Raw genomic sequence first — 19,182 nt, 5'->3', positions numbered from 1 at the left:
CGCTGAGGTCACATCTGAATTTGATGTGGCCACACCTTTCCCCGCCCATACCCTACATAAGGCCTAGCCCAGGCCCAGACGCTCTCTTGTTCTTCTTTTCTAGCTCTCTCTGCTATCTCTCTGCTCTAGCTCTTTCCTCTCTCTTTCCCAGCCACGTGGAGTGCCAACCTTGCCTGGTCCCAGCAGGTCCACTGAATAAACCTACCCCTTACCCGAATACCACGTGAGTGCTACTGTTCTTACCCCTCTCTCTGCTCTTTTCTAGCTCTTTCCTCTCTTTCCCAGCTCTCTCTCATTGCCAGGCCTTTCCCAGCCACGTGGAGTGCCAACCTTGCCTGGTCCCAGCAGGTCCACTGAATAAACCTACCCCTTACCTGAATACCACATGAGTGCTACTGTTCTTACCCCTCTCTCTGCTCTTTTCTAGCTCTTTCCTCTCTTTCCCAGCTCTCTCTCATTGCCAGGCCTTTCCCAGCCACGTGGAGTGCCAACCTTGCCTGGTCCCAGCAGGTCCACTGAATAAACCTACCCCTTACCCGAATACCACGTGAGTGCTACTGTTCTTACCCCTCTCTCTGCTCTTTTCTAGCTCTTTCCTCTCTCTTTCCTCTCTTTCTCAGCTCTCTCTCCTTCCCAGGCCTTTCCCAGCCACGTGGAGTGCCAACCTTGCCTGGTCCCAGCAGGTCTACTGAATAAACCTACCCCTTACCTGAATACCACGTGCGTGCTGGTGCTGTTCTTAGTCGGCCACCTCTTTTTAAAAACCTAACAATCACTAAGGTCAGGAACAATCAAACAGTTCGGTGCTAAACAATTCCTGGAATTGAGGAGGTTTGGGGAAAGTTTAGATTATCCACTAGTCAAATAAAAATTCTAATCATAGGCTTTGTTTATAGTCCTTAGAAAGCTTTTGTTTTTTTATTTTTTTACTAAACCAATTTAGCCTTGCTCTATACCTGTCCAAACTAAGTTTGAAACAATTCTCACAAGCATACTGTGAATCCCAAGCTGATTCTCTGTATTTGTAACCCAAGAGGGGGAGTCAGAAAAAGAAATAAGGAAATTATGATTGAAATTATTTTAAACTTGATAGCCTTGTATTGATCAAAGACCTAACCTGGGCACAGTGATATTAGGTATTCAGAAAGTAGAGATTGAGAAGATTGTGGTTCAAGGCCAGCCTGGGTGAAATGTTCATGAGACTCAGTCTCATCCATTGAAAAGTTGGGTCTGGTGGCATATGCCTGTGGTCTCAGCTACTGTAGGAAGCATAAAAAGAATCGCAGTCTGAGCCAGCCTAAGCATACACATGAGACTCTATTTGGGAAACAATAAAAGCAAAAGGGGCTGAGAAGGTGATTAACGAGGAAACTCTAAAGAGTTAATAGTTTGTTATTCTGTTCCAAATGATGTCAAGTGAAAGAGAAAGCATGTCACATGGCTACTCTTTAAATTGCTACTCAGAATTGCTCTCATTTTTCCACAAATGGCCCATGATTGGTCTGCAGTAGGAGCTATTACTCCACGATGTACTGAAGTCCTGCAGTGACCACCCACCCTCCCTCTGGGGACTGACTGGGCCTTGGCTTCTCTGACTCTCTTCTCTCCAGGGTCTCTTCTCATCCCCTGACCTACCCATTCTATTTCCCCTTTAACTCAATACTTTTCCACACACCACAAAACGCTGAAGTCACCCAGAGTGCTATTATTGGTCCCTTTCCCTGGCATTCTGTATGCTTTCTTAGGAAGCCACGTAAGCACCCGGGATGTCGCTCAGTGGGACAATGTTTGCCTAGCATTCATTCACAAGGCCCTGGGTTTGATCCTCAAAAATGAGAAAAAAAAATCAAGGAAGTCACATGATTCTAATAATGACATCAAAACCCACATAATCAATATTCACCTCCCTCCTGACTAACCCGAAACCCAAGCATGCCTTTTCTTTCTGATGCCTCCCAGTTTCACATATTGAAATTTAATTTGGATTAATCGGCCAAGCCCAAAACTTGGGAGTTATTCTTAACAACTTCTCCTTCGTCTCCCCACGTCCCACCTTCACCAAATACTACTAATTCTATGTATCAAACATGGATAGAGTCCTGCCTGTCAGAAGCAAATGTAAGTGCTAACTTTGAGCCAAAGAGCTCAAGGACAGCACCTTGACCACCACCAGAATCCCATGTAAACCTCAAGTACTTCTGTAAACATCCTCAAATGTGCTTTTCCTTCCCAAGTCTCCAACTGCATCCCATCCCCAATCATCCACTTGCCTTTGAGGTATCAAGAATACAACAGTATAGACCACCTGCCATCCCAGAGATCTTAGGTCCTCTGTCATCTTCACACTTCATTGGAAGTGTGAGGGATGTGGAACCCTAAGGAAAGCCCTGTTTACCAAAACTCGTATGTTGTGTTAATTCTCCTTGGAGGAGAACTGGGAGATGAGAAAGAGCCAAGGAAATGAGCTTGCTTTTCTTCACCTCTTTACGTACAATCCACAGGCACGTTTTTTTTCTTGTGTCCTGTGGGAGCAATTAACATATTGTGCAATGCACTATGCAACTGACTTCTTTCAGTTCATAGCTTGTTGAAATTGGTAGGAAACATGTTAAGAAATCATTTCCCACTGGTTCACATCTAGCTATCATGTTGACTCATTATTGTGCATTACCTATTGTGCCAAACACTCAATAATCAAAGCTATTAATATGATACCAGATAGCATATAAATCAAAAGAGGCAATGTTATCATTCTTCACCTTCCTTATGACGCCTCAACCAACCATGTCTATAAAATTACATTCATTTATGTATTAACTTGCATCTACTTTATTCACCTTATTTCACTTGACATAATAACTGTATGGACCATATATTTCTGGGTGACAATGTGAGATTTTGAAATATAATTACATTAAGTCCATTTTCTTGAAAGTAAATCAAATGTAAAAACTATGGAAAATATCTAGAAGATACCCAAATGCCAATGGTGATCTGTCTGTGGTTGAATTCTATTATTTTCTTAATGTATTATTTAATATTTTTTCTGAATTCTATAAATCTTCTCACTCATGATGTTCATAATCAAAATTTTAAAATAGCATTAGTAATCAACAAGAACAATCAATTGTAGAGCTGGGAATGCGGCTTCATGGTACATGGTACTGTGGTACATGGTACATGCTTGCCTAGCATGTACATGGCCCTAGATTCAACCCACAGAACCACAAAAGCAAAATTAAATCAAAAAAAAGAATAATCCTTACCCATTTAGTGAGATGAATCATGGAGGTCTGATGGAGGTCTAATATTTTTTAAAGCCTGACAATTTCATAACTACCTAAATAGACAAAGGACTTTGAGGACCCCAGGATCAAGAAATCTTAGGTAAGACTAGAATCTTCCCCCTTATTAACAGAAAACCAACTTCATGCTGTCAAAAGATAATGAGTAACTCTGGGCTAATTTCATTAACTTCTTGATGCAGATATAGAGAAGCTTACAAGTATTTTTTTTTTCTGGAAACAGTGGCTTACTTCATTAATGATATTCCTAAGAATCTCCAGATGATAGACATTAATAACATGACTGAGCACATAAAGTAGGATACTACTCAGATTACCAAGATACTGGTCTGAAGCCGGATGGCTTTAGTAGATTATCTCCAAATGAGGTCTCTGTCTCTACCTTCCATTCAAAGATCAAATGAATCAGCCGGACTGCCTAGACTAAGCATTCTTACTGAAAAGCAAGAATGTATGTCTACATTTTTTTTCCCATTTGAAAGTAGTTCTACTAGATTGTTTTTGAAGTATTTCAACATTATTTAAATCAGATCCAAAGCAAAGCAAACATCACAAAACAGCTACTGACCATACCATATTATTCACCAGATATTGAAAGATCAATAGCAAGTCATAACAATCAATGATATATTTCATGACATTTCCCATTTCTTTCCATAAACACTTCTGCAATGTGATTCTATGTCTCTGTTCTTATCTTTCCTTGTCTTATCCCCTTTCCTCCTCAACTTTACTTAAAGTTTATTAGATGGACAAATTATATCAGAACACAACCCTTTCAAGAAGCTGTGTATGCACCAGTCTGCTGACCGATCACAGCTACGAAGCTTCAGTCTGAGTTGCTGCTGTGGAACCTCTGTCTATTTTGCCTTTCCCACTGTCTCCCTGAATGCATGAAAGGTAAATTTGGTCATCTGTCAGGTGGGAAAAATCATACATCCAAACAAGAAACCTTAATGCTTTTCTACTTCCTAAACAGAGGATTCTATCCATGTTGCAGGGAGAGGGAGGAAGAGAAGAGAGGAAAGCTGTGCAAGAAAAGACAAATATTGTGAAAAACATTTCACAAATAAACATATACCTCTATAGAAGGCACACTATTTCACAAAGAGATCTGTACTTTGAAATACCTTTCTTTGGTGGCATCCTGGTGGTGGTGTCCTGTTAGAATGGCTCAGTGGGTGGCCGGCTGACTCAGGAAGGGATTGCAGTTTGGGAGTATGGGTAGGGGGGACCAAGGTTTCAGGTTTGATCTAGCACACCTGCACACGCCTGCCTGCCACCCAACGTCTCCACCGGTGCTATTTCACGGTCTGAAATATAAGAAGGTACTAATTTCCTCACCATTAAATTTTCATGAATGTTTAGTTTGCCATTTAAGGATGAGAGTCTTCGGGTCACCAAGGTCACATTTTGGGGCTCATGCTTGAAAATACAATTAAATGAGTTCTGCAAGTCTTGTTGGGCTGAAATCTGGCTTCATGTCACCATGTGCTCATTTTCAACTCCCCCTCTCCCAGCCTTTACCCTAATTACACATGCTAAGGACAGTGTAAGTTCACTCTTAGAAAGGTGAGAAATACTAACCAGCAGGTACACTTGATAAATGAAATGAGTAAGTAACGCAGCTTCTCCTACACCCAGGAGTTTGAGTTTAGCAACGAAGTTATAAAGCATTCAGCTTAGCCATTTATCTTCCATGTGGAGATGTTTAAAAAAAAACCCAATAAACAAAAAATAAACAAGAACAACAACAAAACTTGACTCTTCTTTTCTCAACAACTACATAAATAAAAATTGCCATAAAGTATTTATTTTTTTTTCTGAAGAGCTACTGACTTTTTCTTGCTATAGAAACTTCCTTTAGAATGATCATTCTAGAATGATAAACAAAAATAATGTCCAGGATTTGAATGAAAGAAAGGGACAGAAAGTGTTGAAATGTCACATCGCGGAAGAGGGTGCACTTTTAGAGTGAAGTTCAAGCATTCTCTGGTTACCTTGGCAATAGCTGGCGAGGCTATTCTGACCGTGGGAAGAGAAAGTAATGTTTTGAAATGGGTCCTCGTGGCATATTTATACCAGAGCAGCATTGGCTCCGCAAATCAATTGGTGCACTTAGAAGATCCTTCTAGAACATATAGATAGATAGATGAGTGTCTAATTTTAACCTATCCAGTATGGAGCAAGGCCTCAATTGTTTCAAACAAACTTCACAAGGCTGATGTTTATCTAGAGTGTTTCACTTTTCTAGACACCAGATCTGGACACTGGAACAGTAAGACAAGAGGCAGCTGGCGCACGTGTTCATGGTTTAAAATATCCACAGTGGTTCTTTCTCTTGGGATCTAGGAAGAGCTGAAATTCTGTTGCTACAAAATTACAGAATCTATCATCTAGAGTGAGATTAATATGAAAATATAAGCACAGATAGAAAGCAATTCTAAATACTATTCTGACAAAAACCATATAAAAACTAGTATAAATTAACAAAAGATGTTCTATAAGGCCTAAATCCACACAAATAATAATATAATGTAATATAACATAACTGTGTAATTAACATAATATTACAATTACATCCAGACACAAAACAGAAAAGCAGCTGTGAAGGTACAATAAGTTAAGCTAATTTAACTTTGTTAAAATAATTTCTATTTATTAAAAGATGTTTCAAAGATAAAGTAAGTGGGAAAAAGTTGCAATTCTCCTAGTATTTCATAGGACTAATATAGCAAATAAAGATCTCCTACGTATCCATATGAAAGGACAAAACATTGAAATTAAGGAAAATAACACAAGGTATGAATAGATATTTCATATGTGAGGACATAAAATGACTTTGAACACAATTAAATAGTGAGCAAGAACACACATATTGATTTTGAAGAAGACAGAAGCATATATCCAATGCACCTATGAGGAGAGGAACCCAAGATCATCTGAGAAAACAGAAATCAAGACCACAGATAGATAAAAATGGATAACCATTTTTACCTATTTGCCTTTCAAAATTAATAAACGTGCCAAGGCCAACTATTAGAGGACAAGGAATAACAAGATCTTTCCTATATGGGTGGTAGATTAGCTCAAATACTATGGCTATCCATCCAAAAGTACACTGTAAAGTTGAACTTTTGCTAAACCATGCATGATTCGGGAAATCTACTGCTAAAAATATGCACAAGAAATTCTCAGAAGACTCAAGAGGAGTCATCTACCAGCACTATTCATAATAGGATAACATTAAAAATATAACTATGGTCATTAATATAAAAATTATGGGGTAGTCACAACATTGCAAAATATGATTTTGAACTATTATGAAAACAATGTATAAAACAGTAAAAGTAAATAATTTGCTGATTCAGAAATATGTACAAAAATAGAAATTAAAACAGAAAAAAACTTTGTAAAGAAGAAAATAGTTGGAAGACTCATACTACCTAGCTGTAATACTTTATTAGAAAGCTGCAGTAGTCAAATCAGTATAGCACTTCTTACCCAAAAGACAGACAAAACGAATCACAGGGACAGAGGAGAAAATCCAGAAATACTCATATAAGCAATAAAGTTAAAGAGAATTCAGCTTAGCAATTTAGCTTCAAGTGGAAAAGCCTAAAAACATTACTTTCCCTTCTTCAATGACTGTGTAAATAAAATTTGCATTAAGGAAACTCATATTTTTCTGATGAACAATAATTCTTATTTTGCTTAAGGCTAGTTTCCTGCCACAGCTCCACTTCTAGTTACTTGGGTCTTATGGACTTTCCTTCTTGAGCTGGGTTCAAACTGGGATCCTCAGATCTCAGCCTCTTGAGTAGCTAGATTATAGGAATGAGACACTGGGGCTCAGCTCCAAAACCTTCTTGGTATTTTCATGTGCAATCAAATATAAGTTTTAAAAAATGCATTCTAACAGGAAGAATGAGAAGAGGTAAACACTTAAATGATGACTTAAATGACTCATCCTCAGTAAGTAAAAAAAAGACAGGTAATAAGTGGTGGCTGGTGGCTCTCACCTGTACTAGCTACTAGAGAAGCTGAGATGTGAGATCCTGACTCTCTCTGCTCTGTCTTCTCTGTCATGTCAAGGATAACTGCAGAGTTCCATGAACTTGGGGAGCTGTTCAGTGTAGTTGATAGTTCCAGTGTATGAAGCAGAGATAACCTCTGTCCCTATGCAGTGAGGGCATCTGCACTTAAAAAGAAAGTGTGTTCCATGAGCATATGCTGAGGTGGCTTGGCTTCGATCAGAACTGATCAGAACTGCTTAATAATATACTCTGATCATTTTACACTATATCCGGAACAATCGCTAAGCTCATTGTATGAAAGAAGAAAATGAAGATCAGAACCAAATGGCTGACAGAGTAACACCAGCAATGTTCATAACCACCTCTGAATCATGGTGAAGGGCCAGGTGTCTGCTGTTGTTGCTAAACCTGGGCAGGATAAAGCACGTGGACCCTATAGCAGGATGAGAGAGCAGGGACACATTATTTTAAATGGCCAAGATGTGGCATCGAGCTACGTTTAGCCTAACAAAACACAGAATGTCCATGTTTGACACGAACCCCATGAATACCTGGCTAATGCATTTCTTTTTTTGTTTGTTTCGTTAATACATAATAACATCCTTACAGAAAATGCAGAAATTTCAAGAGAATAGCACAGTGAATTTTAACCAAATGACAAGACCTTCTAGCTCCCTGGCAGCCTCCTCCAACGTAGTTTTATTCAAGGCTGCGTGCATGCGCTACTGCTCCACAATAATAATTTTTTAAAAAGCCTTATTGGGATTTTGATTGAGTTGCATCAAAATAATTTGAGGATGGCGTTAGATTGGGTCTCTCTTACTTCCCTTAGTGTTCAAATGAGTCTTCTGATAAAGATTTTGGGGGCCTTGTTAAACTGGGGGGCTATGTTTGGAGCAAAAAGAGTGGATTATAATTAAGGATTCAATTTCTTTATTAACTAGAGAAGCATTCAGAATTTTTTTTAGGCTTTCTCCTGTCTGTTTTGCTAAATTTCTAAAGAAAAACAGATCCCATCCCATCTACATTTTGTAATCCATTGGCTTTAGGGCTGTTCCATAATGCATGAAGGAATAATTTTGTGTGTTAGAAACGTTCTATGTCTTTATTTTGGTACTAGTTACACAAGGGTACACATTTGTCAAGATTCATTGAATGTGCATTTTAAGCAGGTATCTTTTTTATAACAAGCGTTTTATCAGCATACATTAATTCTAAAATGGGGTTTCATCATGACTAATAATTCCATAGATGGATATAGTACACTTTAAACAAGTTCATCCCTCTGCTGCATCCCTTTTACCCCTCTTCTTCCCTACCTACCTTTACAAAGGTATTCGTTTGATTTCAGTAAGCTGTTTAATTTTTAGTAGTGCCAAGGATTGAATTAGGAGCCTCAGACTTTCTAGGCAGGTGCCCTACCACTTAACCTCTGCCCTCAACCCAATTTGGAGGCAAAGGTTTTTCTCTTTGTGTTTCCCATGAAGCACACAGGGGGGGTCTGCTGCACTTTATGCCTGAGCTAGCCTCAGACCAGGGTCTTCTTGATCTTTATATCCCAAGGGACTGGCATTACAGGCATGATCCACAAACACCTGTCTCTATGCTATTTATGTATCCATCCATCCATCTAGATAGATAGATAGATAGACGGACAGATAGATAGATAGACAGACAGACAGACAGACAGACAGACAGACAGACAGACAGACAGACAGACAGACAGACAGACAGACAGACAGATAGATAGATAGATAGATAGATAGATAGATAGATAGATAGATAGATAGATAGATAGATAGATAGATGGATGGATGATAGATTCACTTCACTTCCAAGAAGTCTGTCCTTCTCCCATATCCCTCAAACCCCCAGTTACTCTTTCTTTTACACTCATGTCCCTCTACTATAATATTGACATCATCATTTTAGATGGGGATGCCCTGTATTACATGTCAATACGTGTTACCCAGCTTCTTAAACTTGGCCTGTCTTGTTTAATGTGTTAACATCCGTTCGTTCTCCTAAAATGGCTTCATTTCATTCTTCTTCATAACTGAGTATGTCTACATTTTCTCCATCCATTTATTGCTTGTTGAGTACCTCGTCGGACTACATTTTCTCCATCCATTTATTGCTTGTTGAGTACCTCGTCGGATTCCACAGCTTGGATATTGTGAACAGCATTACACGAACAGCAGGTGCCTTTTTAGCATGTTTACTTACACACTCCTTCAGCCATATGCCCAAGAGTGCTATGACAAGGTCATAAAATGGCTCTATTTAAAATATATATATACTGATTTCCTACGTGCTCCGACATGTTTACTCTCCCACCAGTAAGATACAAGTGTCTGCCCCACCCCACCCAGGATGATTACCATCTGAGTGAGGTGATATAGAATCTCAGGGTAGTTTTGATTTGCATTTCCTTTATGGCTAAGGATGTTGAACATTTCTTTGTGCATTTATACTTCTTATACTTTCTACAGAAACTGCTTCATTTAGTTGGGACCTCCCACATACAACTATGTAAGCATAGTAAAAAGAAACAATCAAAAGAACTATGTGTTCAACTCATTTACCCATTTGCTGTTGTTGTTACTATTATCTATTTATTTTTGAGTGTTTTATGTATTATGGGATATTAAACCTGTATCCATTGGGTAGCTGGTAAAGATTTTGTGTAACTCTATGGATTATACCTTCATGTTGGGCATTCTCTGATGTGCAGAAAGTTTTCGTTTGATACAGTCCCATTTGTCCATTCTTGCTATTATTTCCTGGGAAATCACAGACCTGTTCAGAAAACAATTACTTGTGCCTGTATCTTCTACTGTTTTTCCTGTAGTAGTTTCAAATTTTTATCTTACATTAAGATTTTTCATCCATTTTGACGATTTTTATACAAGGTGTGAGATACAATGTCTATTTTTAATCTTCTGAATGTACGTAGCTGGTTTTACCAGCACTATTTATTAGAAAAATGATGCTTTTTCTCCAGTGTATATTTTTGTCTCCTATGACAAAAATCAGATTGCTGTGGTTGTGTGATTTTATTTCTGGATTTTTATGTTTCATTGGCCTTTGGGTATGTTTTTATGTGAGTATCGTGCTGTTTTTGTTACTATGGTTCTATAGTATAGTTTAAAGTCTAATATTGTGATATTGCCAATATTCCTTATCTTTGCTCAGGATTACTTTTGCTATTCAGGATATTTTACACATCCATATGAATATTTAGGGTTGATTTTTCTATTTTTGCAAAGAATGACATTGGAATTTTGATGGGAATTTCATTAAATCTTTAGATTCAAACAGTAGATGCTACTAATCCTCCATCTTGTCGTGTCTCCTCTCATGTCTTATCTGGAATATTTATTCATTCATTCATTCATTCATTTTTTTGTCAGTCTTGGGACTTGAACTCAGGGCCTGGGCACTGTCCCTCAGTTTTTCTGCTCAAGGCTAGTGTTGTATTGCTTTGAGCCACAGCACCACTTCTGGTTTTCTGTTGGTTAATTGGAGATAAGAGTCTCTTGGACTTTTCCAGCTGTGGGCTAGCTTTGAACTGTGATCTTCAGATCTCAGTCTCCTGAGTAGCTAGGATTACAGGCGTGAGCCACAGGAGCCCAACTTTTCTTGAATTTTTCATTACACATTTGTATATAAGTATCAAATTATCATGATCTACCCATCTAAATGTATACAAATGTTATGTGTCTGCCAGAGACCACTGTAAAACTTTTCCTAAAGCTATTGTTTGCTAGAGTGCTTAACCACAAAGCCAATTGTCAGCTCATTGATTAAGGAATTTTGTAACAGACCTCCCTGTGGCTTAGATTTATGGTAAAGATAGATACTGATCTTTTACTAACTCCACCCACCTGCATTCCATTTTTTTTGTAAAAAACTGTGTTACCAATATATTGCAACCACTTCCTCATTCATTTATAGTATATACGCCTGCTTGTAAGTTCAATAAACAGACCTTGATCAGAACCCTGTCTTAGTCTCCTTCCTAGTGTCTGGTTTGTCTCTCATTCAGGTCAGTTCTTCGAGCCCTTGTTGACCAACCCCGCGGGCTGAGGCATGTGTCGATTAAAAAATCAAGGAAAGGAGAAAATAATAAATGTACAGCCAAGCCTTGCATTTAAGCAACAAAGTGTAGAGGGACTCATTAGGCTGAGGACTTTTTTGAACAAATCGAAGAAAGAACTTGTGGATATGTTGTCAAATTCTCCTGAAATTTAGTATTACGTAAGAAAAGTTAAGATTTATTTTAATCTTGGTCCTTTCATTGGCAAATGAATTTCTATAGCCTAAGTGCTTATTTAAAAAACATGGAATTAACATCTTTTAAGAATGTCACTGTAGGGTCCTTAATGCCTTTCATTAGAGTTTGTGATTCCTTCTAATCTATACACCTTTGCCTCTTCAACACAAGTCCATTTTACTCCTTTATTTGTATCTTTAATGTTTGTTCTGTTTGTAATGATCTGTCTTGCTTCCTTCAGAAGACTTGAAAGTTTTAGATTTTCTAACTCCATTTTGCCCTCCATGTCCATTACCTTTCCCTTTCCAGATGTTTGTTCTTCTGCTCTGTGCCTTGGACCAGCTGCAGCTGGGTGGAATCTTACTCCCTCAGCATGGCTGTTTTACTGCTTTGTGTTGCTTTATATCCTTGTCAGTCTTCACCATTCCCCTGTGTCTATTACCAGCACGGCCTGCTGGGTTGGCATCTTGGTTTACTTTCTTTTAGCCACTGTATGATACTGACTTGGGGTCTTTTTTAATACTATTCTTACTTTTATAGGCCTCACTTAAACCTTTCCTGTGATTTTTCACTTCAATTGATGTTTTCAGGTAAGCAAAGAATGTGATGATCTGCTAGTTTGAGGAGTATCAGAGAGCTGACCCAACTTCCCAACAACTTAAGATCCAGCATCTTAGACAAAAAGAACCATTCAAGAAGTTAGATTTGATGTGAGCCTAACTGCAGGCCATTGTACCCTAGGAGATATGACTCACAATGCAAATGTCATACTACTTAATAGAATTTAAAGCACTTCGTAGCTTGTACCTAGCCTTGTATTTTATATTGTTGGTCATAAATTATCATGGTTACTGTTTTTCCAGAAAGCCAAAAGTAAGTGGCTGGTAAAGGCTGTGAAGGAAGATCTCATTCCTGTGCAACAGGGCTGTCCAAGGAGAAATCTTACCCACCTGTCTAACTATAAACTTAGTGGTAGATGTTTACTGGACATCAAAAAAAAAAAAAACCAAATGGGAAATTAGAGACTCTGATGCATTCTCCTGGTCCATTACCAAAATTATTTCATAATTTTAATTTCTATATTCAATTTGATTTGTTAAAGTTAAAACAATTAAAAATTATCACCCAGAACATACCCATCCTCATATGTACACAGACTACAGTGTTTCTTAGAATCTAATAGCACCTTGTAACTTCTTCAATAGGACATAATATTCTGCATCATAATTGATGTTCTTGTTTCTTCCTTTCTGGTGCTAGTACTGAGGTTGAACTGAGGGCCTGATGCTCTTGCTCAGCTTGCTTGTTCATGGCTAGCACTTGAGACATACCTCTAATCTAACGGTTTGGTGGTTAATTGGACCTGGAGTCTCACATACTGTACCTGAATGGCTGGCTTCCAGGCCTCAACCTCCTAAGTAGCTAGATAATTTATGTTTTTAATAGATTTTCATGCTATTCTATTGATCCATTGGGAGCAGAAACTTCATTTTTGCTCATTTGCTTGTTTTTAGGTCCCAAACCGGGACCCAAACTTGGTAACCTGATGTTTTCACTCATTGGCTATTTACCAACTGAGCCATACCTCCAATCCCTCTTCTTTGCTTTTAGATTTTTGCACCATTGATCACAGTGATTGGAGAAAGTAGAAACCCAATAAATGGCTCTATAACTCTGGATCATATTGATCAATATGCATAATTGCCTTTCTTGCAGCAGAATGCATACGCCTCAGTGATGCCTTCATTTGGAAGTGCAGCTTGTTTGAGTACCAAGATTATCAACTTAGTTGGCCAGGCACAGCCTCCAGCTTCTAGCTCTGCTGCAAACAGGCCCTGTGTTCTTCATTATCCAGAGCCCTTGAGACTCCATGGGAGTATGGTGATCATAAAAATGCCATGTCGGGTTTTGTTGAATATAAAATGAGGAAATAAACACGCACAAAGAATGTGGCATACAGTGGCAACTTAATAAGTAGTCTCTGTCCAGTTATTGATAAGACTTTCCATTATAAAAATTATTAACAAATACAAAGAACTGATTTTTTTACATATTTTTCTTTGTGTCATAAAGACCAGGAGACAAAGCCAATAATGACATGACACATATTCTTGCTGCCTTGGCAAGACTATTTTTTTCTAAAGCAAAGCTGAGAAAAGAATTAAATCTAATCACAGCTTAGAAACGAAGCTTTGTGTTTTTCCACAGGCAAAAGAAATAAAGTTCACTGTGAAATAACACATGCTGTAATCATCTGGTACTTATTTTTTTTCCCCTGTTTGTCCCATGAATATGACTGGAGGTATTTGAAAACCTGAAATTACTATTAATAAAAATACCATTATCCCTGATGGCAGAAGAATAGAACTTTTGAAACATGCTCTACTTTCCATTTCTAAAAATATATTCATTTGGGCCACCCTAAGGATTCATGTGAATTCTGGAGTTTGGAAATCAGATCCAGACTGGTGGCATGTTCAATACAAGAGCATGTCCACGTGCACACACACATACATACATATACTCCAAAGACTCTCTGAACATTGGCTTCTATTTTACACATTACTATGATTCAGACATGCCTTCTGTGAGCCCCCCAAGACACTAAAAAAGCATTTTGCATCCATCTGCCCACCAGATGAACCTGGAGAAAGAGTCACACAGACAACATGAACGTGATGGCACAAGTATTGGTGCAGAATCTATTTGCCGAGATCCTTTTCCCTCTCTCCCTAGCCCAAACACCATATCACAAGCTCATTTATGGTCCCACAGGCTGCAATTTTCCATTCAAATGACAGCTCAATCTCCCCCCACCCCACCCTCCCCCACACACATACACAGGATTTCATGGTCCCAGGCCTAATTCCAAGCAATCCTATGTGATTAAATCAAGCATGGGATAGTTGTAGGATGGCAGAGACTGAAATATAGTCAGGACGTAAACTGCTCCAATGTGACATTTTTTTTCCTTTTGTCAGTCCTGGGCCTTGAACTCTAGGCTTAGATACTATATCTGAGCTTCTTTTGTTCAAAGCCAGCACTCTACCACCTGAGCTACAGTACCACTTCTGGCATTCTCTGTGATTAACTGGAGATAATAGTCTCACAGACGTTCCTGCTCAGGCTGGCTTCGAACTGTGATCCTCAGATCTCAGCCTCCTGAGAAGCTAGGATTTTCAATACGACTTTTGTCTCTGATCACCTTCTATAGTCATAGTTCCTTCCCAATGGAGTCCAAGTTGCTCTCTCAAGCGGGGTTCCTCAGATGCTAAGAAATGTCTAAGATGTTTCCATTGTAGAGTTTTCTTGAATCCTAAAATAATAAAGACATGCCCCCTGATAAAATTTTCAATAACAGTAGAACTATTTACATGTTTACGTCTAGTAAAGGAATGTTTTTCAATAACATTCTCTGTGGTGATAATTACAGGATAACTTAAAGATCTGTAAAAGATGGTACAGACAGTAGACCCCAAAATATGACAGAAGTTGAAAGCACCTGTTATGTGTATCCTTCCTGATCTATTCATAGTGATTTTGTCTATGTGTATAACCTCATTTTCAAGTGACATTTGAAATACAAATCTCAAGTCATTTTTAAAAATTTTTTTATTGTGAAAATACCATACAGAGGGGTTACAACTACATGGATGAAACACTTCATTGAAAGGCTTTATTCTTCTTTTTATTTTTTGTCTGGTCTTGGGGCTTTAACTCAGGGCCTGGGTTCTGTCCCTGAGCCTCTCTGTGCTCAAGGCTAGCAATCTACCAGTTGAGCCATAGTGCTCCAGACTCTCTGAATAGTTTATTGGAGCTAAGAGTCTCATGGGGACATTTCTGCACCTGCTGGCTTTGAACTGTAATTCTCAGATCTCAGCCTCCTGAGTAGCTAGGATTACAGGTGTGAGCCACCGGCACCCAGCCGAAAGGCTTTACTCTTGACCCAATGCCCCTCCTTGCCAGACTGATTGCCTGTATACATCAATGGAAAGGAAAACATAATAAGCAAGTAAGGAGAGACATGGCTTAAAATTTGCCTTCAAAAGAGGCAGCCGGGTGCTAGTGCTCATGCCTGTAATCCTAGCTACTCAGGAGGCTGAGATCTGAGGATTGCAGTTCAAACCAGCCTGGGCAGGAAAGTCCATGTGACTTTCCACCAGAAAACCAGAAGTGGTACTGTGGCTCAAGTGGTAGAGGGCTCACCTTGAGCTGAAGAGCTGAGGGACAGACCTAGGCCCAGAGTTCAAAGGCCATGACTAACCAAAAAAAAAAAAAAGTATAGAAGCTTCCAGAAGGCAAATGAGGTCTCTGTAGTAGAATCAACACACAGGCTGGGCAGAAAGGAATTTCTCTATAAGCCCCTAGCTCCTGTGGCCAAGGAAGTCTTGTTCAGCCTCCACCCCCATAACTCAGGCCCACAGCAGCCTCCCAGTAGTGTGAGCTGGATTGGAGGCCCTGACAAGCAAGCAGGCCCGTGAATCAGCCAAATATGACTCGAAGCATGATTGCCCGGCTTCTCTGGCAAAAGCAGGCTATTCCTCCTGCCGCGTTTATAACTTTTCAATGGAGGGTGTTTTTTCTGAAGTAATTACAAGGCCCCAATGAGCGCTGAATACCAGGTACTATTTTAAATGACCGACTATTGTAATTTCGAGAGAAGTAAACAGTAAAAGATTTAAAGTGATGGTAATGACAGACCAGAAAAAAAAAAAAGAGCCAATTGGACAGAACAGTATTAACATATTTATCACTGAAAAGTATGGCTAAAGTATAGCATTAAATATACCCCTGGAAATGACCTGTGCATGCTAGTGTGGAATGGTAGGGTTCGCGATATGATGGCGTAGATTTTGTGTTATTAAACTGTAAGAAATAAAAAGAGTTATACGTGTGCAACCATATGGAGAAGGGAGCCATGATCTACAGGAAAAGCAGCATGGACTTTGATGTCACTTTCTGTCACCTCCTTCTCTCCCCTCCACAATCCAGCTTCCACCCACGTTACTGCTTCTCATTTTCCCCCAGCAATACAAACTCATTGTTGCCAATTCCAAAGTACACTGGAGTCTTTTCTTGCTTCCATAGCGTTAACTGTGAACTGCACTCTCCTTTCAGAAATACTGTCATGTCCAGCTTCCTTAGCATCATTTCTTCGGTATTATTCAATCACTCCTAACACTGATTCCTTTTGTTGTTGTTGTTGGTGGTGGTCGTACTTTCTTGCTTCATTCAGCCTTGTTATTGAAGATGCTGCTCTAGTTTTCTTTTTTTGTTCTTCCTCCTCTGTATACATTGTCCCCTTGGTGATGTTATGACTTCAAGAGCTTTTTTTTGTCTTCCTCTAGAGCTCTAGACTGCCTGCCAAATACCTGTAATCAATTATTTAGTACTATGCCAGGTCTGGAGGTACATGCCTGCAATCTTAGTACTTGGGAGGCTGAGACAAGGAGGACCATCAATTTGAGGCCAGCCTGGGCTACATAGTAAGACACTGTCTCGGGAATAAAAAGAAAGTAAAAAGAGTTATCTGGAACTTCCTGTATAATAAAGTTCTCCCCTCCGTCCCAGGACAGTCACTTAATTTACGGTGAATTAGTTATTTCACTCGGTAATCTGGAAGTTAGCGAGGCTCAGTGAGGCAGCTCTGACTCAGAGTCCCTCACGCAGCTGTGGTCAAGCAGTAAGCAGAGCTACCATCATCTCAGTCTTCTTCACCTTGGCTTTCTGATGACTTGAACTTTGGGCCATCTCTCTCTCTCCTTATGGTGGCTCACAGTGACCAAACTTCTTCCATAGAGATGAAAGCTGTGAAGACGACAAAGCAGCCCTTCATATCCAGAACGGATCCATCACTCTCAGCTAAGGCCTGTTCCTCTCCTGCTAGCCATCACAATATACAGAATAGCAACCCCACATGAGGCTACTCTGAGCCTTGATAAAATGAAACAGGAGAAATCTACTTTGTAATCTTGGGTTACGCACAGACAAAAAAATAAAGTCATTATGCCAGAAAAAAAAAATCAATGTATAGAATTACCCCATTTTCAGCCAGCATCCAATCTACAACAAATTCTGTTTCCTTAAACCCTTCTTAAAAGGATCCAACCAAAGCTCAAATGCTGAAATAGGCTTTTTTCTAAGACCTTTGTACTGAGAAAACTGATGGTCCCCATGACATGTGTTTTTCCTTGCTATAATGAGTAATAAGCCTATGTTGTTTAACCGCAGCTGAGCTCCTGGTGAGCTTTAGTTTAGGATAGGGGCTGTCCCCAGAGCAAGTATCTACAGAGAAGGTGATATGGTTTTAGCTAAGCTAGTCCTGGATCTTACACCATCACTTTTATTCTATTCTCTTCATCAAGGCTGTCACAAAGATCCATCCAGAGTCAAGAGGAAGAAAATAGCATTCTACTACTTAATTACTTCAAATAATTTTCAAACCCGTTTTAAACTACCACAACATCTATGCCGACGTGACTCACAGATACTCAATATTGGAATGAATCATTTCTAATAGTGAACTTGACCTATCCCTCTGTCTACTCCTCTTCTTGCCATTCACCCAGACCAAACTTCTGGGGAGAAGTTGGCCACTCTGTCCTTGGAAAATCCAAGTCACTCACAGACTATCCTGCTTACGTCATCGCTCTTCACCTTGGTATGGAAGTGTATTTACACTGGAACCACACATAGGTTCCATGGCTGGAATCCACTGAAGATCAGTGAAGCGTTTGGGTGCTGGCTCAAAGAGTCTACAGGAAGCGACCTAAAAGCAGTTGATGATAAAGGAAGCAGTCGAGTCTGCTTCATTATTGGGCTTGGTGTGATGTGTTAGATCTAGAGAGCAATAATCTGATGTTGCCTTGTATTCCCACCTGGCGGCCTCAAAAAAGAAAGGTGAGGAAAATCCCAGCAGGCAGCACTGGGAGAACCACACTTGTGTTTGTCTACTTCATATGGAAGACCTGATCCGCAAATACTGAGCGGCTGAACTATTTGGATAGGAACCTAAAAGGAAACAGATATGAAGACAAGAGAAAAGAAAGTCTGAGAAAGAGGTTATACGTTATACGGGTGAACCTACTATGAACACAAAGTAGATCTCATGTTAATGGCTACCAAAGAACATCTACTATCTAGGACATGCTCAACAAACGTCTGTACCAGATGATTTAGCCTGTGATACTTAGTAAGTCCTATCTTCATCCACCCAAATGCTTGTAAACAAAGCCCATGAGCAGTGTCCTTAGTGCTGCTATAAAGATTTTTGCATTGACCATGAAAGATGGGCCAATGACTGGCACGGCTAATTCTCAACCTGTCAGCAGCAGGGTTTGATACCATAACCGTAGCTCTGGGAAACTTGCCAAGCTGCCTGGTGGAATATTACTTCTATAAGAACCACCTGTCTTGGAAGGGAAGGAATAGCAATTTGTCTGTACATAAATCGATACCCACTGTGGGCATATATTTGCCTCCCATCTTAGTGAGTACCACTACTAAGGGTTCATGAGATGACTAATGCATAAGTATGGTCTCTCTTTTGTCAGCAAAGGAAAGC

At 39.4% G+C, this 19,182-nt stretch overlaps 1 protein-coding gene across 1 annotated transcript in view; it reads right to left on the bottom strand.

The window, feature by feature from the left end:
* Tmc1 (transmembrane channel like 1) overlaps positions 1-18,965 on the bottom strand; it is a 128,000-nt gene extending 109,035 nt beyond the window's left edge. Inside the window, exons 1-2 of the mRNA XM_042699367.1 lie at positions 18,786-18,965; positions 18,497-18,629 (exon numbers count right to left, since the gene is read on the bottom strand). Of these exons, the coding sequence (XP_042555301.1) occupies positions 18,497-18,629; positions 18,786-18,965 (313 nt within the window). The remainder of the gene's footprint in view (positions 1-18,496; positions 18,630-18,785) is intronic.
* Between the last annotated feature and the right edge of the window lie 217 nt (positions 18,966-19,182).

Source organism: Dipodomys spectabilis, unplaced genomic scaffold, assembly GCF_019054845.1.
Source record: "Dipodomys spectabilis isolate Male_0828 unplaced genomic scaffold, ASM1905484v1 ptg000241l, whole genome shotgun sequence".
Lineage (NCBI taxonomy): Eukaryota > Metazoa > Chordata > Mammalia > Rodentia > Heteromyidae > Dipodomys > Dipodomys spectabilis.
The sequence above is the reverse complement of the archived record's forward strand: the minus strand, read 5'-3'. Positions and strand labels throughout refer to the sequence as shown.